Source organism: Aulonocara sp. 'chitande type north' Nkhata Bay, linkage group LG7 (assembly GCF_057382095.1).
Source record: "Aulonocara sp. 'chitande type north' Nkhata Bay isolate Kocher_YH1m ecotype deep benthic linkage group LG7, A_spYH_male_GT1.1, whole genome shotgun sequence".
NCBI lineage: Eukaryota > Metazoa > Chordata > Actinopteri > Cichliformes > Cichlidae > Aulonocara > Aulonocara sp. 'chitande type north' Nkhata Bay.
Window position 1 is genome coordinate 24,357,125 of NC_141350.1, and position 25,452 is coordinate 24,382,576.

General features: G+C 39.5%; 2 protein-coding genes across 2 annotated transcripts in view; both read right to left on the bottom strand.

The window, feature by feature from the left end:
* Positions 1 to 1,783: 1,783 nt before the first annotated feature.
* The window catches only part of LOC147325180 (solute carrier family 23 member 2), a 67,772-nt gene continuing 44,103 nt past the window's right edge, over positions 1,784 to 25,452 (bottom strand). The window contains exons 9-12 of the mRNA XM_086299561.1: positions 15,705 to 15,869; positions 14,280 to 14,388; positions 2,421 to 2,516; positions 1,784 to 2,340 (exon numbers count right to left, since the gene is read on the bottom strand). Coding sequence (XP_086155687.1) covers positions 2,171 to 2,340; positions 2,421 to 2,516; positions 14,280 to 14,388; positions 15,705 to 15,869 — 540 coding nt within the window. The 3' untranslated portion in view covers positions 1,784 to 2,170. The remainder of the gene's footprint in view (positions 2,341 to 2,420; positions 2,517 to 14,279; positions 14,389 to 15,704; positions 15,870 to 25,452) is intronic.
* LOC147325181 (uncharacterized) lies at positions 19,571 to 21,269 on the bottom strand. The gene is made up of 2 exons (XM_086302423.1): positions 20,968 to 21,269; positions 19,571 to 20,078 (listed from the first exon to the last, which is right to left on the bottom strand). The coding sequence occupies exons 1-2, from the start codon at positions 21,225 to 21,227 to the stop codon at positions 19,808 to 19,810; spliced, it is 531 nt and encodes a 176-aa protein (XP_086158549.1). The 5' UTR covers positions 21,228 to 21,269; the 3' UTR covers positions 19,571 to 19,807.

Genomic DNA, 25,452 nt, shown 5'->3' on the forward strand with positions numbered 1-25,452 from the left:
GTTTCTGTTACTGTGCTCCTATATTTGTAACAAGTTGCCTGCTGACCTGAGGTAAGTTACAGCTGTGCCTGCATTCAAAAAACGACTCAATAAGTCAAAAGCTGAGTGTCTGTGAGTGTGTGTGCATGTGTATGTTAGCTGTTTTAACTATTATAAGATTTATTTTTCAGCTGTCATTATAAACCTATATAGATTTGTGTTTATTTTTACTCTCTGTAGTAAGCAGATTGAATTTGAGTATGACGAATTCTGCAACATGACTAAAGTTGCCATTACCATGATTTGGTCAAACATTGCATATATTTTAGTATTTCTAGTATGTTGTTTGTATGCCCACAATTTTTTCCTTGTTGCTCCTTGTTTGTTGTGTGTCTGAACATCTGGATTGTTTTTTGGACTTTACTTTTGCCATATTTGGATTTGTTTGCCTCCTCTGCCTTCCTGTGTACAGCTTTCTGGATTAAAGATCTGGATTTTTGGGTGTCCTGCTTGTGGGTCTTGCTCCTTCATGATCATTGTAATTAACTGTTTACTCTTAAAAAGCTATAAAATAATCACTAATATAAAAAACATTAATAAGCAACAATCTCAACTCGTCACATTTTAATACAACCTGTTCAAGTTCAAACAAAATGAAACAGTGAAAATGAAGCAGGACACAAACATCAGCGATATTGCAAAAAAAAACAAAAAAAAACATCCTAATGTTTATAAATGCACTACCTATAAATTGCTATTTTAATTGCAACCATCCATATAATTAATTAATTAAACATAATATAAAAACAAACTAGTAACCAATTAGCACAAATATTGTTTCAGTGTTTGTTTTCGGTAAGTGCGATTATGTTAAAGAATCAGCGGCTTTATGTCTCCACTGGGTTTTCAGTCTAAAAGATAGTTTCAGAAGCACGATGACAGTTTAAAGCCGCAGCAGCTTGACCTCTGCCTATTGATGCCAATGTACACTGTATGTCTGTGAAGGTTCTCAGTCATCCAGGTCATTGTAGTCAAAGGAGCTTGCAAAGAAAAGCGTCTGGACTTCTTTAAGTTGCTTGAAGACGTTTCACCTCTCATCCGAGAAGCTTCTTCAGTTCTAAGGTCAAATGGTGGAGAGTCCCAGATATAAACCTAGTGGGAGAATCCCCCCACAGAGGGACAAAAGGACCCCCTGATGAAACTGGTTCACCCGAAAGACAAAACGCCAAAACACAAACTTAATAATGTGGTGTATGCTGTACAGTGCAGCGAGGAATGCTCAGACCTCTACATTGGAGAGACCAAACAGCCACTTCACAAGCGCATGGCACAACACAGAAGAGCCACCTCCACAGGACAAGACTCAGCAGTCCATCTGCATCTTAAGTATAAAGGACACTCTTTCGAGGATGCCAATGTTCACATTTTGGACAGAGAGGACAGATGGTTTGAAAGAGGAGTGAAAGAAGCCATCTATGTCCACTGTGAGCGACCATCTTTGAACAGAGGCGGGGGTTTACGACACCAACTGTCTGCCATCTATAATCCAGTTTTGAGATCCCTTCCCAGACGCCTTAACGCCCACTCATATCCTGGGCCATCTGACCTCAGGAATTCGCATGATAAGGTGGGGCCAGGTTTCACAATGAACACACCCGAAACTCTGGCTGATTGGGACCCACACCCAGTTTCACACCTTGGCTCAGGCGATTAGAGGATCATCAGGGGGTCCTTTTGTCCCTCTGTGGGGGGATACTCCCACTAGGTTTATATCTGGGACTCTCCACCATTTGACCTTAGAACTGAAGAAGCTTCTCGGATGAGCAAGCAACTTAAAGAAGTCCAGACGCTTTTCTTTGCAAGCTCCTATGTACACTGTAATGTGAATTTGAAATTCTGTAATGTGAAACACTTCTATTTGTTTCAAAGATTCAACTCTTTAGAAATAATTAACCAGATCAACAAAAATGGGAAACTGAAACTTCAGCAGAAAGGTGACACTGTGAAAACACTGTCAGCAGTGAAGTTTAAAATGAACCGTAATAGCACTGAAGAAATAAGGTAAGTGTCATGTACACTTATTTTGTCATTGAGAATATTCCATCCAATTAAGACTTCTTTGTTCTAATGGGGCTAACAGGCCAACATTAATGTTGCACACTGAGCTACCACATCATTACATGGTTGCCTCCTACTGGGTGGTGTTGTAAGAAGGGAGGAAGGGGAGGCACTGGAAACATCTAAACCTTTTCAAAACCTTGTTGCAGAAAGGTATATCATAGCATGACTGGTCATGCATGTTTTTGCTTCCATCTTGCACCTTGTCCTGCCAGCTCTTGATACCTCTCTCTTTGTCAGTACCTGAAAAAGATGGGATGAGGTTAGATGATAGAGCTTACTTTATAATTGATTGTCTTTAACACAAGTATTCTGTCATTCACCTGGAATGGTGTTATCCAGTATGAATCCAAAAAATCCACCGATGAACATATGTGTGGTAAAAAGCACTACAATCAATTGGTCCAGCTCTTTTATTCCTTTAGAGACAAGAACAAACAAAACAAGTCGTTAACCCTTATTAGCCAAAGATAAAAGAACTATAAATCTTGTACAAGATTATCGTTGCGCTTGCCTCTTCCATATGAAGGCAAGGATTCATTCTTTTTAAAACTAAATCAAGGCTTAATCATCCATCCACCCATTTCCTTAACTTCTTATGCAGTTTAGATCACAAGGGTGCTGGAGCCTATCTTAGCTGACATGCCAGTCCAGCATAGGGCCAACACAGAGAGACAGACGGCATTCACTCTTACTCAGTTTACTGTGTGAGGAAGCCAGAATGCCTGGTATGCACTTTTACCACGGTTGCTGAGTTTACCATACACATTTTTTTTTGTGTGGTGTTTGGTTGTATTCAAGCATCTTAGAAGCAAACGGGTGAATCCCTATATGTCTGACTGAGATGGATTTGTCTGAGATATTTTATATTTTATCAGTGGCCTGTAAACTGTTTGTGGTACTTTTTGACAGTTAAAAACTTTCTTTGTTTGAGGTTTTCAAAACATTCGACTTCACATAGACACAAATAAATGAATATATTAAAGTATCTTAACTTGCTCTTCACTGGGAGTTGCACTGTGCTCTTGTTTATATAAAATTTTTAACTGGAGAGTGGATCAACTTGGTGAGGTTATCTGGTTATGGCTTACCGAGAAATGTCTATTTCAAATTAATTAATTGTATTCACACATTAGGCTAAAAACTTGATAGTGCCAAGAGAAAGGATTTTTAAATCTTATCAAACCTTATTAAAACTTAAAAAAAATCACATTTAACAGGATATTTTGTATAAGTAACTTGTATGTTCCCTTGACCACTGAAATCAAAGACAAGCTAGATAATGCTTCCAAATAACTATTCAAATCACTTCCCGGATACAGTTAAAAATGGACTGACTTTTTGAAGCAATCTGGGTCAGTACAGAATGTGATGTCACTAGGTTGTTTGGTTGCTAATAGATTCCCATTAGTTTATGTTAGCTAGTTAGTGACAAAACCAATAACGCCATGGAAAGTGTTTAATTCAATTCAGTTCTATAGAAATAAAACTAAAGTGGCTTCATGGTGCTTCATATTGTAAGGTAAAGACCCTACAACAGGGGTTCTCAAACTTTTAGGGGCCAGGGACCCCATACAGGGGGTAAAATATTTCCAAGGACCCCCTTATAACTCTCATGCTTTGAGATGAGATGCCACTTTAGCTTGGCTGGCTTCATTGCTTCATTTTCTAGCACTTGAAGACACACAATGCATTTTGGTCTTCCATCAACATTCTCGATAAAGCCAAACTCGAGGGGACTGTTGTCACTGGCACATGTTTTTAAGTGCCACTATGCGCCAGGTGACACTATGTGTTTTCACAGACCCCCAATCTGCACCTTGCATACCCCTAGAGGTCTGGGGACCTCACTTTGATAGCCACTGCCCTACAATAATAGAGAGAAAACCCCAACAATGAAATGAGCAATCACTTTGAGCAATCACTTTGAGCAATCACTTTGAGCAATCACTTTGAGCAATCACTTGGCAACAGTGGGAAGGAAAAACCCCTTTTAACAGGAAGAAAAGTCCAAGAAGGAAGTGGCTGCCTGCCACCACTGGTTGAGTTTAATGAAAGGAAGAGAGAATTAAAAAAAGCACACTGTGAAAAGAGCCAGAGATTAAGTAAATCAAGGTGAACTCAAACTTAAAAGTGGTCTGATACTGTCCTTCCTGTGTTTTTTCTTTGTCTGGTGGGTAAACTGAGAGGGGCAATTAACTAGCAGAGCAGATGTCCACTAGATGTGATCAGTACCATTTTATGCCATAAAATACTTTCTTTACCCAAGCACATCCAAACATAACTAAGTTTCTTACCAAAGCACGATCAGGAATCCTACCATCCAGTGATATGTTCATCTAAGATAACTCTTTATTGTCATTGCACAGTCATACATAGTACAGTAGTACAATGAAATCCATCCATCCCTCCATTCATTTTCTTTCGCCTATCAGGAGCAGGGTCATGAGGGCAGAAACCCAAGCAGAGAAGCCCAGACTCACTGTCCTCAGCCTCCTCCTCTGCTTATCCAGGGGAATAACACCAAGACACTTTCAGGCCAGCCAAGAGATGTAATCTCTCCTGTTTGTCCTAAGTCTGCCCTGGGGCCTCCTCTCAGTGGGATATGCCCAGAACACCTCAACCAGGAGACACCTAGGAGGCATCCTTATCAGATGTGCAAACCACTTCAGCTCGCTCCTTTTGATGAGCATGTCCACGGAACAAAAAAAATCTCCCTGTGGACATGCTCATGCATTCTAGGATTATCAGTTATGCTTCAGTTTCTTGTGTGATATATAAGTAGTAAACTGGTTGGATATGCTTTTAAGAGAAGAAAAACTATTTTATTGCATAAAATAGCACTGATCGCATCTTGTAGACATATATCTGCCAGTTGATTGAACTGCTCAGTCTGTCCACTCAACCTAACAACAAAAATCACACACAGAGGGGACAGTGTCGGACAGTTTGTCTGTGTGGTGAATCAACCGTGAGCCTGACTCAAACAAGCTCTTTTGCACATAGTCTTCATTTATTAAACTGCTCGACAAACTCTAACACTACAGTCAGCAGGAGAATTTTCCCATTACAGTGCAGCTAGCCAACAATAAAGAACAACTTACTGCTTAGGAGACAGAGAGTAAAGTTGATTGTAAAACAAATTAGTTTTTTAACATAAAAGTTATTGCTACAGCCAGGGGCGATTTAAAAGTGACACCCCCGAGACTGCTTTTTACTTTTAGTTTCCCTGTTTTCTATTGAGTTATCAATTCTGTTACTAGCTAGCTAATGCAAGACTATTAGCAGCAACCAACCAACTTAGTGATCTCACATTCTGTACTGGCACAAGATGGTGCTACGCATGCTCTAAAAATTGTAACTCTAAATACTTATTTCTTAAATCAACATTCACAGATAGTGCTAAATCTTAGAGTATTTTAAGTTGGGCTCCATGGTTTATTACACATTAATACACAACCACAGCAAAGTGTGTAATAGACAGGCTGGTCCAAATCGAGAACTGGATACACATGCAGAATCTGCATTACCAACAGGGGGAGATAATATATTTAAAGTCAGGAAGTCAGTAGTGAGCACAGAAAGGTATGATTTACATTCTTGGGTCGTTAATCGACAGAAATGATAAAGCTAGTTGGCTAATATGTATTTACATATGAATAATGTCTGTTTAAAATGTGTTCCCATGATTATTTCAATGTTAGTTTGAAATAAAATATCTCACTCTGCTGGTTCTGCAGCTTACTGCAACTTTGCATGCGTCTCCATTTCATGCTTTGGAGAGGCAAAGTATAAAATGGCGAACTGGCGTGTCTGTTGCACATTTTGCCGTGATACTGTCATGTCCACTTTAAGGTGATTGCTTTCTTTATTAACATACAAAAAGTCTGCCTTTATAATAATTTTATAGTGGCCAGGAAGTCATGATGATAAAGCCATGATGTAAAATCTGCTTATGTATTAACCACAGTATATGTGACAGTATGTGTGACTGATTACTTCTTTTTGCTGCACTGCCCCATTACACTGGACCTTAGGGTTCCCCCACCTACCAAATCCTATTTTAACTCTTTTTTTTTAATTAAGATTTGTACCATATCAACCCTTATTTATTTTCTTAGGATTGGGGTATAGAGGAAGGACATGACTTCCAGAAAACAGTTTGGAGAAACATGGTGCAGCGGTGCACAAGGAGATGACCTAGAAGGGGACAACGTCAATGTAAAACTAGCTACTATCTGATGCCAATAGTAAAAATACATATATTTTTGTAACTGATGAACTGATGTAAATTAATCTTTTACATGGAGACATTTTAAGTGAAGTGGATAATAAGAAACAGAACATGTAGTAGCATTCTAAAAGTGTCATGAATCGCTGTGCGGCAGGCAGGAGTTGGACCCAAAATGCAAGACTCACAGACTCAGGGGATGAACTCAAAAATCACAGCTTTATTTGCTGGTAGGACAAACATACAAACTAAACTAAACTAAACTAACCTAAACTAAACTGGGGAAACAACAAACTAAGAACTCACAGAGAGACACAGGGCGATCCACACAGCATGAGGGACGACACGACACTGACTCAGAGAAACACAGGGTTTAAATACACTGGGAAGTAACGAGGGGAATGAGACACAGAAGGAGAGCACAGCTGGGAGAAATCAGAACTGATGAGACAAGGGAGCAAAGTAGGATACACTCACATGAGACACAGACCTTCAAAGTAAAACAGGAATTAGCACAGATGCAAACTAGACTAGGGGAGACAGCAACTAAGAAACACAGAGGGCAGCTACTAAATAATCAGAGAACTAAACAGAATACAAGAACACCAAACTAAGACACTACACTAAAGAACAAGCTAGGACAACAACGAGAACTAAGAACATAATACAGAAAACTCAGAGGCACAAGAAACTCAAAACACTGGGTCACTGACCCAGGACCGTGACAAAAAGAGCAAATTTGCTGGTAGTTTAATAAAAGCCACATTGTTGACACAAAGTGGTAACATAGGTACAATTTGCCTGTAGCACCTCACAAGAGTGTCCTGTGACATTGACAAAAGAGCCACGGATGTTTAGATATATGGATTTGTAAAGGTTTCTGTTGACCAAGGGGCACCGTTTTTAATCACTAGAGACCACTAAGATACTCTAAAATCCTGAGTCAGAGTTGGCTTTTCATGTGGCATGTGTGACCATGAGCACATGGTGGAATACAGAGGGCCATTCAAAATGGAAATGCCTGCAAGTCCAAGGCCGTGCTTTCATAATCCTTCTCAGGCAATAAACTGCATAATGAAGTTGTACTGAATTGAATCAAGAACTGCAAACAGCGCTGACATTCAAATAATAAACTCTTGTTCAAATAACCCATCCCAAAACATATACACACAAAGGAACACACACACATTTCCTGCCCAAAACGACAGCAGTCAAAAGTTCAAGGCATCCACAGAGTTGATTTTAAATCCAACAGCTTGTACATCGAAAGACGTCGGGATGAGCAAGAGTTTGTTTACAAAGAGCATTGACAGGTTTCCTCTTGTCTGGTGCTATCAGCTAATGTTGAGGCTGGGGACAGACTTTGGAGCAAGAGTGCTTTATCTGAGCTGGGCAGATTACAGCCAGTTACATGGGGGCAAGCCAAGAGGATTGGGAGGTAAGCAGCCTAGACCAGAGAAAACCAGACAAGCCCTCATGCCCAGTATTGCACTCTGGATTAACACTTTCTTGGGAGACACTAGCATCACATGACACATAGGATCAAGGTCTCATGTCTGCGGAGAAGAACTGTTTAATCTTGAAGATTGCTCTTTTGATGGCGCTTCATAGGAGGTGGTCACAAAGCCTATGAATCAGCTAATCAAAATGTCATCAAAATAATGTACTTATCAGTTGTCAACCTGTGACGATCTATAACTCTCTTACTTCTAAGATCTCTGACTGATCATATTTATTTCACATTGTGTAATTTCATCTATTAGATTAATGTTTGGATTGATGACTGCATTAGTGTAAGCTGAGAGTGATCTATCAGTTGCATATGAATGCATATTTTATTATGTTTATGTAATGTAGAAAAACATTTAAAGTATTACAAAACAATTTTACCCTATTCACCTTTCGCATTTAGCTTTATTATTATTATTTTTCCCCTTTCTGCTTTTTCACTATTGTTTTTCCCTGTTTAGTCATTCCTCTTACCAATAGGCCAATAGGCAATAATGTCAATGAAGAATTTGTGCACACTACATAAACAGAAGTGCAAGTAAACCTAGAGTTATCTATGATTATACCCTTGGAATGTTTTATAGATTTGACCTAGGCACTGTGAAACCTTTATAAGATGTATGTGATGGGATTACCATATTACAAATACTTACGAAGTTGCAGTGCTTTTTTTCTTTAAATTGTTTGCAAAATTGTCAGAGACCTGATTGAAGTTGGCAATATCTGCAATCAGCAAATTCCAGTATAACATAGAAAAAACTATATTTTTACAAATGAAATCTAGAGTAATTGTTAAAAACTAACAAACAAGAAACCCCCCAAAAATATTTCAAGCATTAGGTTCTTTTCTGATGTTTTCTGCAATCTGCACATCCCTAGATGTAGAAGTTTTCCAAAGAAGCTAAAGTCACATATAACCAAGCCAAGCCCTTAAAATTCTATTCTCAAAGCTGCCGACAACATCTACAGTTTTACACTTTAAATAAATGTGATTCCAACCCAGCCTCCTTCTTGTGCTAAGAAGAAAAGTCATGCATGGATGTACAAAGAATCAAGCTCAAGAGCCTTATCAGTGCCCCCTACTGGCTGTTATGCTGGTTTTATCCTATTCAACCCATATAAAACATGCCTTAAAAGACTGGACTCCAAACTGAATGTTTTTCTGTCCTAAGTACATAAAGGTAAAACCAAAGATTCCCAAAACACATTTAGTCTAAAAGACAATTTGCCACCTTTAGCCTAAAGACTAAATGTAAAATGTTTGCCATCTGGGCCTGTGGGATTTTGGAACACCTTGGCATTAGGAGCTTAGGCTGGCAAAACTACTGCATCTTTTCAAGGGTAATCTCTAAGTGTCTGTGGGAACACAGCCTGGAATTCACCGTAAGAGGACTATGTCACTGGATGTTTTATTTTTTGTCATTGTTTACTGATTTTGTTTTGATTAATAAAAAATAAAATGGTCAAACTTGTGTAATATCTCAAGCAGAAATCTTACAAAAGTGTCCCACAGCACAACTATTTGAACAATTATAAATGTTATTAAAGCACCATAGCTTAGTTTCTTCAATTATGCACCAGATGTTTAGAGCACTTTCTATTGTGATTCCTGTTAGATAAAATCATAAAGGAGGTGGTGAAATAAATGATAGATCACACCCAGTGTGGGTACAGACAAAGAGTTTGTCATGGTACAGTGGCTACTGTGTACTGAACTGAGAAGAAAATGACGTGAAACTGCTGCTTTCCAACATTTTTAATGCTCATTGATGCATAGTAACAAACTAGCGCTGTGCCATAACAAACAGACATGGGTTGTGTGGGCTTAAATAGACAAAAGAGCAGGTGCATGTGCCATCTTGTGTATTTTATCGTCCTATTTTGTTGATATTATGCTGTGAAATAAATTATTATAAACCAGGCTGAATAAGCTAAAATAGTACAGTGTGTTAGCAAGCTACATTCTTTGCTGTCTCTATAGGTATCAGATATCTTTTGTGCTTGAATTTTTCTCTGCACTCGTCATGTGATACCTGGGCATCGGGGTGCCAGAGCTGGGCCATGTACTATGAAACAAGTTCAGCATACACATGATATTCAATACCTGGCTTCACTTACCCTGCCAATTGTGTTAAGCAGTCACATGAAGGTGGTTATTAGCTCAGTAAGCCCAAGGTTTCCTAATCTAGCTATGCACACATTCACATGAAAGACGTGGCATATGACCAACCAGATGACCATTAGAAACATGGTCAGATTTTTGTTTTATCAACAAAGTGTCTGATTTCACAAACGAAAGGAAAACTATTTAAAATATAAAGACATTAATAACATGATACAGCAGTGACACAGTTGCTGCAGACAATGATATCAGTTACTCTTAAAACAACTTTTGCTATCTATGCATCTGAAACTAATTTCTGGAAAATTGATTGGTCAGTGAGCAGCGATTTTATACGCTACTGAGCTATAACCTGCTTCCGAGCAGGTTAGTTCTGCAGCATATTTATAGCTTGATAGGCCCTAACCATACTTTGTACTATTTTGGAGGACTGTACTATGTACAGGATTGATTTTTTTTTCATGTCCTAAGAATAACATCCATCCATCCATCCATCCATTTGCTTCCGCTTATCCTTTTCAGGGTCGCGGGGGGCGCTGGAGCCTATCCCAGCTGTCATAGGGCGAGAGGCAGGGTACACTCTGGACAGGTCGCCAGTCTGTCGCAGGGCTAACACATAGGGACAGACAACCATTCACACTCACATTCACTCGCACATTCACACCTAGTGACAATTTGGATTTTCCAATTAACCTATCCCCACAAGCTGCATGTCTTTGGACGGTGGGAGGAAGCCGGAGTACCCGGAGAGAACCCACGCAAACACGGGGAGAACATGCAAACTCCACACAGAAAGACCCCGGCCTGATGGTGGAATTGAACTCAGGACCTTCTTGCTGTGCGGCAACAGTGCTAACCACCGTGCCACCGTGCTGCCCTAAGAATAACATATATACATATATAAATGACAACAGTTTCTCAGTTAATGACTCAGTCAGTGAGGTCGACTGTAGCAAGGTGTACAGAGTATAGACACAGAATCCAAATGTAGGACATAGAAGGCTGACTTGAACAACAAATGATGAGTCTTTAATATTGGCTATAAACAAAAGTCCAAAGCACATTTCTAGCATTAACTGAACTTCCAAAACACTACCTCGATCACTTAAATTACACAATTGAAAGTATATGTGTATTGTTTGTGTATTTATACACAGGCACTCATATATATTCAAATAATAAAAAAAAAAAGTTCATTTACCTGTTACTACCACACACCTGTAAGAACCATCGCCTTAGATCGAAAAGCGTGGAAGATAATCGCTGGTCAAGCAAGAGAACCTGCAGCACCTACAGCAGCGTACTGGTACCGCCGCTGGTTGCCCGCTAAAGGACAAGACTACCACACACCAAATCTGGTCATTGGTACTTGCTGGCTTGTGTAGCCACTAGGTAACAAAAGCTCAACACTCCCCCTAGCATCCTGGAGCATTTCTGTTGTGTTTTGTACGTGTTTTGGAGTTCGTACGTGTTTTGGAGTTTGTACGTGCTTTGTCTCTAGGGGCCACCGTAAATAGACTTTTATTTATTCACTCCACATAAAATGTAATAAATAAATCATACAATACAAAAACCAACTATTAACATTTCAACTTTTAACTATTTAAATTTTCAGCTTTTTCCTTTTAAACAAATTTAAAGTGAAACAACACAAAACACTGCAAACCACAACACAATAAAATATAAATATGAAAAAGTATGAAAACAAAAGGAAGATGCACATTCTCTTTCATATGGGCCTGCATGAATAAACTTTGAATCCTTTATCTTCCGCAACTGAAAATAGTTGTGGATGATCACTACACCTTTCTAATGTGACGTTGTTGTGCCTGGCGAGTGTAACTACCGCCCCTCCCCCCTCTTCCCAGCGCAAAGCACAAGGCTCGCGTGTGGAGTGAAGCGGGAAAAAAAGTGCAAGAGAGAGGGTGAGAGAAAGAAGAAAACCCCGGCTTGCGTCGTTCACTTCAAAGAGTCTGCTCTAAGAGCCGTTTCGTTCTCAACCGACACATCACTAATTAAGACAAGCAATAAGCAAGAAAACACAGAGCTGCACAGGAGCAACACAACTAATGCTTTAACAATATATACAAAAAGAGTTGATTACATGCAGACTGCAAAGGAACAAGACATAGGTAAAACTAAACACACAGAACTAACACAGGACACAAGAGGGGAAAAAAGAAAATAACATAAAATACTAAACAGAGAGAAAAGATGAGTCAAATTAACATGAAAACACAGACAAAGGAGCAGTGTTACTCCAGTGATGTAAAGCAGAGGAGTGAGACAGAAGAAGAAACGATTCAGGAAACAACCACAACAATAAATCACAGAATGAGGCATGAAAACTAGACAGGAACCAGAAAAATAACATAAAAGCTCAGGATACTGAGAAAACAAAGAAATTATGAGCCAAAACAGAAATTTATTATAAGAACATCATGTTATATTGGAATTAGATATCAAAGATTCAACAATATCACAAGGAGTCAAACTCAATATTAAAATAATAAATCAGCTCAGTAATCCAGAAATTAAAGTAGTTTAAACTTCACACACAAAAACAATAAAACACAAACAGGCACACAAGCTCAAGGATGAGCTCAAAAAATGAAACCTCACTATTGGCTGGTTTAGAATACTATTTAGTTAGATTCAACAAACAAATTTTTTTTTTTTTAGTTTACTGGAGTAATTTATGTTCTTTCAACAGAAAAAAAGGTTTGTGGATTTACTTTAAAAAGTTATGTCAAATAGCTCCACTCAACCTTTCGGTGGAAGTAACTCCTGATTTTTATTTAAAAAGTTGAACCAAGTCCTGACGTTAGCCTGCCAAAACGGAGTGTCGTACTGAAAGAACACATGTGAATCAGGTAAAACCAGCGGTTCCCAAACTTTTTTTGCTGGGCCCCCCTTTGTTTTACAAGAAAAATGTTCGTGCCCCCCCGGGCGTGCGTGCACGCACAAACACATCCTCCAACCACACACACCCATATTTTGCTCCATTGCGGTTTATTTCACACCTCAAACATTTAGTAAACAATTAAGCAAATACAAGTAATTTGCAATAAATTACAGGTAGAAAGAAAGTAAACTACTAACTCTTTTACGCTAACGTCCGCACCTACACGGGTATTTTTGAAAACGTAGCTGTTTCGTCCACACGTAAACGATGTTTCGAATCACCGAAAACTGAGATTTTTTAAAACTCCTTTTTTGCGTTTACGTGTGGACGAGGAATACAAAGTTTGTCACGCAACGTCAAAGGTATGTGCTTTATTTGACATTACACTGTGCGCCACGTTATTGTTTACGTGAGATGAATTGCAGATAGAGACAAAATACTGTTACTGTTAAATTGACTATGCGCACGCTTACACACACGCAGTTACTGTCCCTCTATTTAGAAAGGCAGAGGCGTCACGGTGTGATTATTTTACGTGTAGTTGTTTTTTTCCCTGTGTTATAATATTCAACATTGCTATCAATACATTTTTCAATAAATGCCTCTCTGTGCAAAATGGGTTTAAAAACATAAACAACTGTGCCATACTGTTTGTCTGTGATTTGAACTGAGGGAACAAATCGTGGCAGGATCTGTCTGATATTATTTGTATCCCACTGTAACTTTACTGTATAAATAGCTAACATCTCCAAAATGTCAGGAGAAGTTTAGTCATTACAACAAGTGTTTGTGAACTAAAAATCAAGAATGTGGGATATTGTTTGTCCGTGATTTGAAGAGCGTCCGTGATTTGAAGAGCCCAGCGCTGCTCCCAACGAAGGGAAAAGCAGTTTTGCAGTGGAGACCTACCTTGCCACTTGTGCAGGTGAAACCAAAGGGCAGATATGCTTCACCATATTTTCTAGTCTTTGGCTTAGAATGAAGTTGGTTTGGAAACATATTCAGCGATGCTTCATCTCCTGCTTTGTGTTTGTGTGGGCACCTGTGCTAGCAGTGTCCAAGCATGGTTTTTTTTTTTCTCCTTTTCATACCGTGCCCCCATACGTGGGCGGGCCCCACACTTTGGGAAGCTCTGGAGTAAAACTAAAGTAAACTAAAAAATAAATAAATAAATAATAATTTTAATTTGTTCAGTAAATTCAAGCAAAGAAGACTTTGAGTGTGTTTTCACAGGTTGGATGGTACCACTTGACATTAAAAAAAACCACACACACACTTTTTGACAGACTATGTTTCACAGTCAATATGTAGATTATTTTAACTGTATTTCTATACTTTCATGCAAATACTGATTTTAAAGCCCTAAAAGTGTGTGTGTGTGTGTGTGTGTGTGTGTGTGTGTGTGTTAAAATAACCAGTGTCAATGATGCCAGGATTGGATTGAAACCAGGTGGGTAGAACCAGACCGCTGAAGGTTGAAAAGCCCAGGATGACGAGGTTACGTGAAGAGTTAAGATCCACATACTGGAGAGAGAAAAGAAGACAGGATGGTGTGTGAAATAGGGTGAGAAAGAAAGAAAGAGAGACAGAAATAATGTGATACAAATTTGCTAAAACTGGTTTATTGACTCTCAGATGCAAGCCATTATTTTGTTGATCTGTTTCAGCTAGCTGACATTTCTGCTGTGGGAGTTCACTAAAATGAGATTAGGAATAATCAGGAAAAAAAGAGACCCAAATTCTATTTTGGTATGGGATTCACATTTATTTGGTCATGACAGGTTAACACGGGTCACAGTGAGGTCAGTGTAGATATATATATATATATATATATCTGTGTGTGTGCGGATGTATGTATAAGACTATATTACCTGCCTATAATAATGAAACATGATACACAATAGTGTTACAACAGTACAAAACGAAATAGCTACAAAATATAGCTTGGGAAAACACCGTCATTTTTCATCTTTACAAAAACTGATAGAGCAAGTTCTTTAGCCAAAAAATACCATAGAGGGGTGGAACTAATAATACAGTTGTGCAACAATTCAGTTAAGGTATTTGCATTTACTGTATTTTCTAGCAAGTACTTCCTTAAACGCCATCTCACTTATGTTTTTCAACAATTAATTAGTCTCAAAGTCGGAGACTTTTATAACAGCTAAAAATTCACAGTGTTTAGTTTTCAGTTCTCATTTAGGCATTAAGAAATATGTTTGTGGTTGAAAAACAAACACTCAAAAACCTTTTTTGGAATATCATTAAATTACTATCTTCTTGTCTGTATGTTTGTCCAATATGTTTGCTGTAATCAAACTGAAATAGCTTGATACGGGAAAGGTGATTACTATTGACCCTTACTCACTCAACCTAACCTTGAAATCACATATTACTGTACTTACATTGAATTTCATGTATTACGGATTACACTTACAGTGCGCTAACAACTGCCAAGCTCAATATCTAACATCAAAGCAGTTTTACAATATTGAGACATTTTTGTGCAGCAGATTTCTTAAAGGTTGCTTAAAGTGCCAAATGGTAGACAAGTTAATGACAATAAAAAGCAAATAAAGTTTTTATTACACACATGATCCTTATTTTCTGTTTTTGCCTGTATTCTAGATAGATTTAACAACACCGCTCACTGTGGAACCAGTGAGTCCAAGAAAGCCTTAATAGAGATGGTGTTTTGTTTAGCAGTGTTGTTTTATTTGAAGGGGTTAAGGATTAGGGCATCTTATTAAGCTATGCTCTAGTTACTCTGAATAAAAAAAAAGGTGCACCAAATAAAAGACAAATGCAATTTGATATGCTGTGAAATTAATTGTGTTTACCTGGAGGTTGGATATCCCGACTGCTGCAATCATTCCAAACATAATAAGGAACATGCCCCCAATGACTGGATCTGGGATAGTGATAAAAATTGCTCCAAACTTTCCAAAGATTCCGAGGATGATCATCAGAATTCCAGTAGTCTGGAGGACCAGCCTGCTACCAACCTAACATAAAAACAGAGCACAGGGACTCACTGTAAGGTGTACACAAGAAAACTTAAACCATCATTATTTTTGCAAGGATGTTGGAAGAATCTCTGGGTCTCACTGGACATGTGACATGACAACACAGGAAGAGTGGTTAAGCGTTTCGATGCCATAATATTAAATAATAACTATATCTGAAATTGTCCTGTGATAAGACAGGGTGTACATGTTTTTAACAGGTGTGTACATACTAATCGCAATTTTTTTTTAATTGAAAATACAGTAACCTGCACTTTCAAACAAGACATGAATACAAGTGGATTTAGATTACCATTAACCAATGCACAAACAAACATATATACATAATACATATAAATCCATCTTGAATGTTGTCAGTAGTCAAAAGTAAACTTGGTTTTGGTCCCTTTCAGTAATTGGTGAAAATCTCCCAAAGGTGTTCTTTTTAAATGGTGTGTGGTAGGACTTGACTTAAGCGGTCAAAGAAGTGCAGGAGACTGATGCTGCCCAGTGTAGCAAGTGATTTATTCACCATTTTGTGACCCAAATAATATTTACAAAAAAACAAATAAGAAACTCAACTCTATAACTAACTCAGTTCAAATAAACATAACTGAACTTAAATCAACAGAAATTAAGGTCAAACTGCACACAGCTACACTGACCTGAACCTTTCTTCTCAAACACCCGAGTTCTGCTTAAATAGTCCACTTAACCAAACGATTTCTCCTCTGGACTATTCCATTCGGTAGGTAAGATGAACATAATTATATTCAGACCTCTACTACTACTCTTTACTGGCAACATGAACTCTGTGGTGTAATCAATACATATTACAACAATAAATCTATTTCTTCATAAACCCTCTAAAATCAACTTTATTAAATTATAAGAGTTCTTCCCCTCCCGCACTTGGTCTCTTCCTGTGACCTCAGATGAACCCAGAAGCTATAAAGCAGGAAGTAAAACTACATTTCCTCCTTTTGTTTCTGGAAGACAGGTAGGTAAGGTAAGTTCTAAACAATACAAATTAACAGTTGAAATAAAGAACATGTTAACTTAACAAACTTGTAGGAATTGATTTAAACCAAGATGTTATATTATATAATCTGTAAAAGTGCAAAACATAAACAAACCCGGGATAGTAGATGTTTGCCTATTGCAGATTACATGTGAAATATGGTTAAATCAAAACAAGAATGTTAACTAAGAATATGGACAAGTGGTACTCTCACCCACTTTGTCACATGGTACCTATAGAGTATATTGATGTCATTGTCAAGTTGTTCAAGGAACAGTTTAAAAATATTTTTGTGCGTTGGGACATAGTATATTACCCTGCTGGAAACATCCCATTTAATATGGGGACCCCATGAAGTCTTTGGTTGGTGTAACCCACTAAAAGTGGTGTAAACCACTTTTATTCCCTGGCTTTTTGTCATCTCTTTTGATTGTTTTAAATGTACACCACTTTGCTCAACAGCTGTTGTTTTAAATGTGCTATATAAGTACATTTGACTTTGACTAACCCATGTGATTTGAAGTGATGTGTATTCAGAAATACTATTCTGACTAAGACCCTCAGGGTGTACACCGCACCCCTAGCGTCGTTGCCCACCTCTCAATTTTAAAAACACGTAGACACTGAGGGCTATCAGGAGGGGCTATGCGCTTACCTGCTGCTCTCTGGCAGGTAGCTCCATGCCCTCCTGGGTTTTAAATGCACCTTAGAACACACATGCATCAACACTACATAGGAGCGGGCGGAGGGAGGTTTGGAGTCTTCTCACACCCCTGTTCTCTCCGACCTGCTGGAGCGGGGGGCCAGGAGGAGGAGTTGGCCGTCCGACTGGGGTCTGGAGTGTGGGGCCTCCCTGCTGCTGCGGAGTCGGGGCGGTCTGCCTCTCCCCACCGCAGGGAAAAGGGTAACACCACCTGGGTCTGGGTGCAGTTTCCCCCTCCAGGGGCAAGGGTACCTAGACCCGGTTCTTACGGTGTGTTCACACCGAACGCGATGGACGCGAATAGAGCGTCAGGTTTACATGTAAAGTCAATGGAAAGGCGCGATGACGCGCGATTGCGGGTCCCGCGAAAATTCGGAAGCAGATTTGCGTCGCGAAAACGCCAAAACGCGTGAAACGCGCGTCAGTGTAGCGCGTCTGGCGCGTTTGACGCGCGAATAAAACCACGCGCGTGAGTTTTTGTGTTGCATTTTGTGCATACGCGCGTTTCGCGTCTACCGCTCGAGTTGGAAAAATCTGAACTCCAGCGTCAAATCGCGCCGCGACAACCAATCAGGAGCCTGGTGACGTGGCTGTTACCTAGGTCAAAGGGGCAGATCCAGCCAAAGCCTTTCATACTTCAATGGAGGGGAAGGCTAATCAATGCGGTAGCAAACAACTCGGAGCTGTACAACACCAGCTGCTTTCAGTACCGAGACAGGAATAAAAAGGACCGAGCTTGGAGGAAGATATGTGAAGAGATCGGGCAACCTGGTAAGTTCATTCATTTCTCTTTTGAAAGTTTTCACTGACCCGGGGAAGCCGCACAAAAGCTAGCAAGCCACCGCTATTTTCCCACTGACGTACAAATACCGTTCTGCTTTTATGCATGTTGTCATTTAGGAATATATTTTATTGTTTATTAATAAACAGCACACAGTGGTCCCGCTGTTCATCCGTCACTGCTTTGCTTTTTCGCTGATTTTTTATTGCACAGTACAGCATTGCATTCTGCAGCCTGATTGACAAATCTCCTGCGCTTGCCAAATTTATCACGTTTGGTTTTGATAACCATCGCGTCCAATAGAAAAACCAGCACAAAAACACCCATAACTATGAGCCTCATTCGGAAATAGACACCTGCACCGTGAGGGAAAAAGGCGCACGAAAGTGGGGGCAGATGAAGACAAACCGCGGCATAATAATACTTTTACGTTTTGCAATCTACAAAGGTTTGCACTTTGAGAATCAATTGTGAGAACTGTGACCAGGGGCTAGTTATTCTGAGAACCCCTGCTGCAATAAATGAGGGACCACTGTCTACTCTATGATTATTATATTCAACCTGTTAACATTTAATACTGTATTGATAGAACCAACTGATTCTGCAGCAGAGCATCCCCAGTCCCTGAGCTCCTGCTGCTGCACCCACAGATATGTACAGCAAGCACTGATACCTTTTTAGTCGGTGGGATTCCCTTGTGATCACCTTTACTAAATATCTACAACCAATCTGATTATATCCTGTTATTGTTTTTTTTTTTTTTTTCAATGTTGAAATTAAAATCTAGTAGCAGCCTTCTCATTTCTTTGTGTTTTGTGCTGTTTTACAGGCCCACAGAGGAGGACGGCTCTGAGGCAGATGAGGGACGGGTCCCAGGACGGTCCATCGGCGGTGGAGCTGGCCATCCTGGAGTCCCTGAAGAGGCCACACCAGTCTCCAATGGAGCATTTCCTCCTCAGCCTTGTTCCTGCTCTGGAGAGCAGCTGGTCCTTTTTATTCCTGTCTCTCTGTAAATACTTATATTTTATATATTTATGTTTAATGTTTTTCTGTTTGAGACTTTTAATATTATTTCAAATAAATGTTTATAATGACTAATGTCTCAGTTCTACTACACAGCAAATGTTGGCACACGACTTGACACATGTAGAATTTATTTCATATTATACTAATGACAAAATATACTGACACAGTGGGATGCAGAAGTTTGGGCAACCTTGTTAATAGACATTATTTTCCTGTATAAATCGTTGGTTGTTACAATAAAAAATGTCAGTTAAATATCATACAGGAGACACACACAGTGATATTTGAGAAGTGAAAAGAAGTTTACTGGATTTACAGAAAGTGTGCAATAATTGTTTAAACAAAATCAAGCAGGTGCATCAATTTGGGCACCACAAAAAAGAAATGAAATGAATATTTAGTGTATATCAATGTGTGTGTCTCCTATATGATATATGGGGTGCCTTTGTCTGGATATGCTTCCCATCCAGAGCTGCACAGCACAGAGGAAAGTTCCAGCGCTCCTGGAATCCCTCTGTGATGGACCGCCAGTCTCCAGGTGAAGGCACAGCCATGAAGTCGTCCACTAGACAGTCCCAGATGGACGTCGCTGCCTGGGGGGTGATCTGGCTCACCGTGGACACACCGACTCTGAAACTGAACGCGATGGTCCTGAAGGAGTCCCCGGTGACAAGGAACCTGGACAAAATTGTTCAAAATCAGTATTATGTGTACTGCAGTTACAAAATACATTATTCAAATTCCAAAATACTTTTGTGATGTCAGATTTAAATCACAAAACTTAAATCTTACATAAAACCTTTTGTAATTATAAGGATAATTACAAAATGTATATTAGATAATATCTAAAACAGTTGTGTTTTGTTTTAACTTTAACATATCATAATTTGATTGGTAGCAACTTTCACAACTACAGTGAGCCAATCACTCATAATTCCTAAACATGTCAATCAGGTAGGAATGAAGTAAGACATTAATAGAAATAAAGAGTTGTGTGTTGACATGTAGCCCTTTCCTTGCTTAAATCATTAATATTTTTGAAAAATTAATCTGTGATAAGACAGCTTATCAAGATAGAACCATGTAACTAGAGATGAACCGACCTGTTCACAGTTTTATCTAACTCTGTTTTAATAAAGGCTGGTGACCCCTGTTATAGAGTCTGACAGCTGCAGGGATTATATACAAATATTCAACTATCCCAGAATTAAACCAGGTCTAAATAAAAAGGAGTGAGTATCACTACAAAGGTTAACTCAGTGGTCCTAATGCTACAGTTTGATATCAGCAAACACCGAGCGCATACATTGATGTGACACCACAGCCATGCTATCATGCAAACACTGATAACAGCATAAATCGAATTAAATCGGGACTTGATGAGACCTTCTGAGTATCACTAGAAATATTATAAAGAGTCATCTCTGTACCACAGTTTGCTTTCAGTAAACACCAACAGCATTCACTGTTAGCATAGCACATCCATGTTAGCAGTGTATAACTGGATGGATTAGCATATTAGCACAGATATCAATAAAGGACTACCGTATTAAATAGTTTTACTAACCTCAGGCAGACGGACAGGCGCTCTGCAGGTGGGATTGAGCGTCTGTAGTTGGTGTCTAGGCGGGCAATGCTGGGACCGACGAGGGAAAGCAGGTCCTCAAACTGGCCGACGGTGATAGCGCTGGAATCGGCCGTCATCCAGGCGCAGCTCCTGGAGCAAGTGGTGAAACTCACCAAACTGCTCATGCCTCTGGAGGACCTGATGGACCCAGGTACGGCGAGGACGTCTTTTACGCTGCTGCTCTGCTCTCCACAGTACATAGAGAAGGGAGACTCTCTCTTCAAGCGCTAGCTCGATAGCTGCCATCTTACAAAGATACCGGTCTGGCACAACTCCCTCCCACATTCCTCCCACATTTCCGGTTCACGCGCGTCAAAATATTTTGACGCGCGATGGATTTTTCTTGGACACGCGTTGAGACGCGAATGTACACGCGTCAAATTAGGGGCGTTTGGGGCGTTTTATTCGCGTCCATCGCGTTCGGTGTGAACACACCGTTAGAGTACGCTTGGGGAGTGTGATTGTGTGTACAATGTCTCTCTGTCTGTCTCCACATTGGTTGAGTGTTGAGTAATTGCATATGAGAAGATTAGTGAGTTACATTTGCCCTCTTAACTTCAGGCAGCCTGGCCATTCTCCTCTGACACCTGACATCAACAAGGCCAAGATAAGTACTGTTCAGTAGTAATCCCAGTAGATCATCCATTTCTCAAATACTGAAACCAACAACCATGTAAAAAACTACTTGAATTACCTTTACCCCTATTCTGATGCTTGATTAGAACTTCTGCAGGCTGGTGAGTGTATATTGGCACTTACAACAGCAATTTACAAAATCTGAGCTTTAACTTCTGCTATGAATCAAAACAGGGCTGCTTTGACTCTGTAAATTAAAAAAAAAAAATAACAGTGACTGCTCCATCAGTTAAACTGTATATGGTTGTCAGTGTCATGGTCCTGGGTCGTTAGACCCAGCGTTTTGTGTTTACTGTTCCTATTGTCCTGTGTTCTAGTATTTATTCTGATTTTGGTATTTTGTTCAATAGTTCTCAGGGTTTTGATTCTTAGTGTTTTTTTTATTCCTGCCTGTGTGCTTTCCCGGTGCTGTGTTCGTGTTCCTGAGTTTGTTTGTAAAACTGTTTATGATTTCCTGTTTTACTTTGAAGTTCTGTGTCTTGTCATGCCCATTAAGTTCAGCTGTGTGTTCCTCCTGTGTGTTCTTTCCCGATTACCTTGTGTCTGTACTTATAGTGTGCTTCTACCTATGCACCCCATGGGTTCGTCTGTGTTATTTTGCGTAATCTGGTGTTCTCAACGTCTCTCTGCTCCTCATCCCGTGTGTCTCCGTATATTATGATTTCAGGTTTGGTTTCTAGTTTTCCCAGTTTAGTTTTTGTCTAGCCTGTTCCACATTTCCTGTTTGCCACTTGCCACACTGTAAATAAAATTCCCTCACATCACTACCACTGTCTGCAACTTGGGTCCTCCTTCAATACATCACACGACTGCTTCCCCAGCTGTGACAGTTAAATATGTAGTTTAGTCTGCAGCACAAACAGTAAGACTCACAAACAACAACAATGCAATATAACTAAATCATTCGTGTCTATAGCCTTCCTCTCCCATTAATTGTATCACAAGACCATAATCTAAAGGTCAAATAAAATCATATTTCACCCTGCTTGCCCTGCTCACTATCTCTGCTTCCACTGAGTCCATCCAAAAGTTAAAACGGTAGTTATCCACTAAAATACAAATGTATAACTTATAAAAAATCTTACTTGTATAATCGCAGTTCTACTGAACTATTTCTGTATATAGTATGGATCTGCCAAGGCTGTTAACTGCTCCAACCACCCATCTGTATGGAAAAATATTTACAGATATTTCAGTCACATGGCCATTAATAGTATGTGTTATTATTATTTTTAGGCTGTTTCAGTGAATATTTTAGAATACTAAATTAACATCAAACTCTCTTCTTACAACTACAAATATGCAGCTAGTATTTATATTAATGGCTATGTACATATATCACCACCAAAGCTCTCAGACAGATGAATCACCATTGTTTGACATGAATCAACATTATTTGTGCATTGCAAAGTTAATTTAGTTTTCTCTCCTTTCATTTTTTTTATGGGGTAGGGGCATCATATGCCCAGATAATACAGGGCACAGGACATCATATTAAGTGAGGAATGAATGTTACTTATAGATACTTTAATGACAATAACATCTGTATCCTAAAAATGTTTTATTGCATAATAATAAAATAAAATGAATACAAAATTTAAGAAATCTTTATTGCAGTCACTTATTATTTAAGTGTTCAAATTCTTTGTGACAAATTATCCAAGTACACAATAGATACTGTGTGTGTCTCACCAGAGTTAGAGGGGTTAGTTTAGACCAGACAACTTAATGTAGCAACTTCAGTAACAAAACTACAGATAGTACTTCTGAGGACAGTCGTCTGAGGAAATTCAGTTATAAATTTGCTCCTCTATGCCTTTAAATGTCTTCATTTACTCAAATGCATGCCAAATTACCACAAAAGCTGATTGACATATGTGACTAATTGCACTTCAGAATTTCAGAATTTATGTAGTCTTACAGCCATTTTAGGAAACCCTACCAAAACTGGTGTGAAGACATGTATATTAACATGTTTAACTCTTACCTGGCAATGAATTAAGTGTCTGTAGGTAATGTGAAAGATTTGTTCATTGTAATATATCTGGATGCACACTCTGTGTCATAGTCCTTCTGTCCTCCTGGTAGTCCTGCCAGTTTTTCTTTCTCTCCAACTTGGCTTTCTCTTATTCCTCTTGACTGTTTGTGTGCCTATATGTGTGTGGGCGTGCATGTGTGGTAACCACACCTTAATTTCAGAGGCAGAATCCTCTTGTTTTTTGCACTCCAGCCTGGTATACCTACGGTAATCAACTCACCTGCTCCTCATCTGGTGATCAGTTGGCTCCCTTCAAATATGGAGGACATTATTATGCCCCTCTGCAGCCCCTAATCTCTTTGCAGTGGCAGTGCAAGAGTGTTCAGCTGTTGCTAATCAATCACACCTAGTCAGGTGTGGATAAAGGCATACTTGAAGTGGGCTTTCATAAAGGCTCACCAGTCTTTGTCTTAGTGGTACCAGCTACAGTATTTTAGCCACCTTCTTATGCAATTTAAAATAAAACCTCTGTGAAATTCTGGTATTAGTCTCCAAATTTATGTTGTGGCTTTTGAGCTGAGTCGTAAAATAAATGGGGGCTTGTCCAGGATAGTTTGGACATTTTTGTGGAGACAGAATATCAGTTTTTTGTGTCTATGCTTGATCGTTTAACTCTTAGTGGTAGATACTCATCCCTGTTCCGTAAATCTGTTCACCTGTGTAAATGTCATCCTTCTCTCTTTGGATTTATGCATGAGAGTTGGAGAAAGAAAACTGTTTCACTATCAAGTCTAAAGATGGAGTGGAATCTATCGGCCCATCAGCTTGGATTCTGTATATAGAAACTCTGGATGTCTTCCCTTTATTGAAAGACACTGTAAATACGTTTTTTCACATCACTGTCAATAAATTCACCAAACTGCATTCTGAGTCTGTGTTTGAGTCCTGGCTGTGTGACAGAATGCTCGAGCCAAAAATGGGCTCAGTGGACTCAACTGTGTTCTTGTCGCCGGCTTGTCCAGCAGGAAACTCAGCTGGCAAAACACAAAGCTCTGCTGCTCCACATATCAACAGAACAAGATATATGGGAAGAGCATGTTTTGAGGGGAGCATATTTTCATAAATTATTGGAAAAAATGAAGTCTGAGACTGTACAGTCTGTCCAAGCTGGAACAGGAGGCCATGGAGAAGTACATCACCCTCAGATGCCTGAGTCTCTGACGTGGTAGACTGAATCCATGATTTGTAATTGGTGGCATATGGTCTGGTTCACTTGCTATTCCAGCACTGACTGGACAATAACCTTCATCCAATGTCTGTTCTGCTGGTCCTCTCTCAAGAATGATGTCCAGGAATATGTGTCTGCTTGCCAGGTTTGTGCTAAAAATAAGGTTTGCAGCTCTCCACCCACGGGACTCCTCCGATCTTTTCCTACACCTGGGAGGCCTTGCCCTGGCCTTTCCCCGCTCGCCAGATAACATAGTCATCCTTACTATACTTTTCTAAAGCAGCCTACTTCATCAGCTTACCCAAACTGTATCCTCACTGGATGCCCAAGTAATGACTCAGCATGAGAATTCTTTGGGACATCTTGTTGGATTGTGGTCCTCAAATTACCTCCTGGGTGTGAAAAGAGTTTTGCTCTGCCCTGGGAACCCAGGTTAGTCTTTTTTCTGGGTTTTACCTGCAGACATTATGACCAGGTGGAGAGGATAAACCAGAAGCTGGAGGCCTCCCTCTGATGCACAGTGTCCATGAATCCCTCCACCTGGAGCTCCCAGATAGCATGGGAAGAATATGCCCATAACTCC

Bases quoted from the DNA above. Each gene is read 5' to 3' on its own strand.
- LOC147325181 (XM_086302423.1), bottom strand. From the start codon at position 21,227: ATGTACTGTGGAGAGCAGAGCAGCAGCGTAAAAGACGTCCTCGCCGTA. The intron at 20,079-20,967 runs GTTAGTAAAACT...AATTTTGTCCAG, and splicing joins CGCCTGTCCGTCTGCCTGAG to GTTCCTTGTCACCGGGGACT.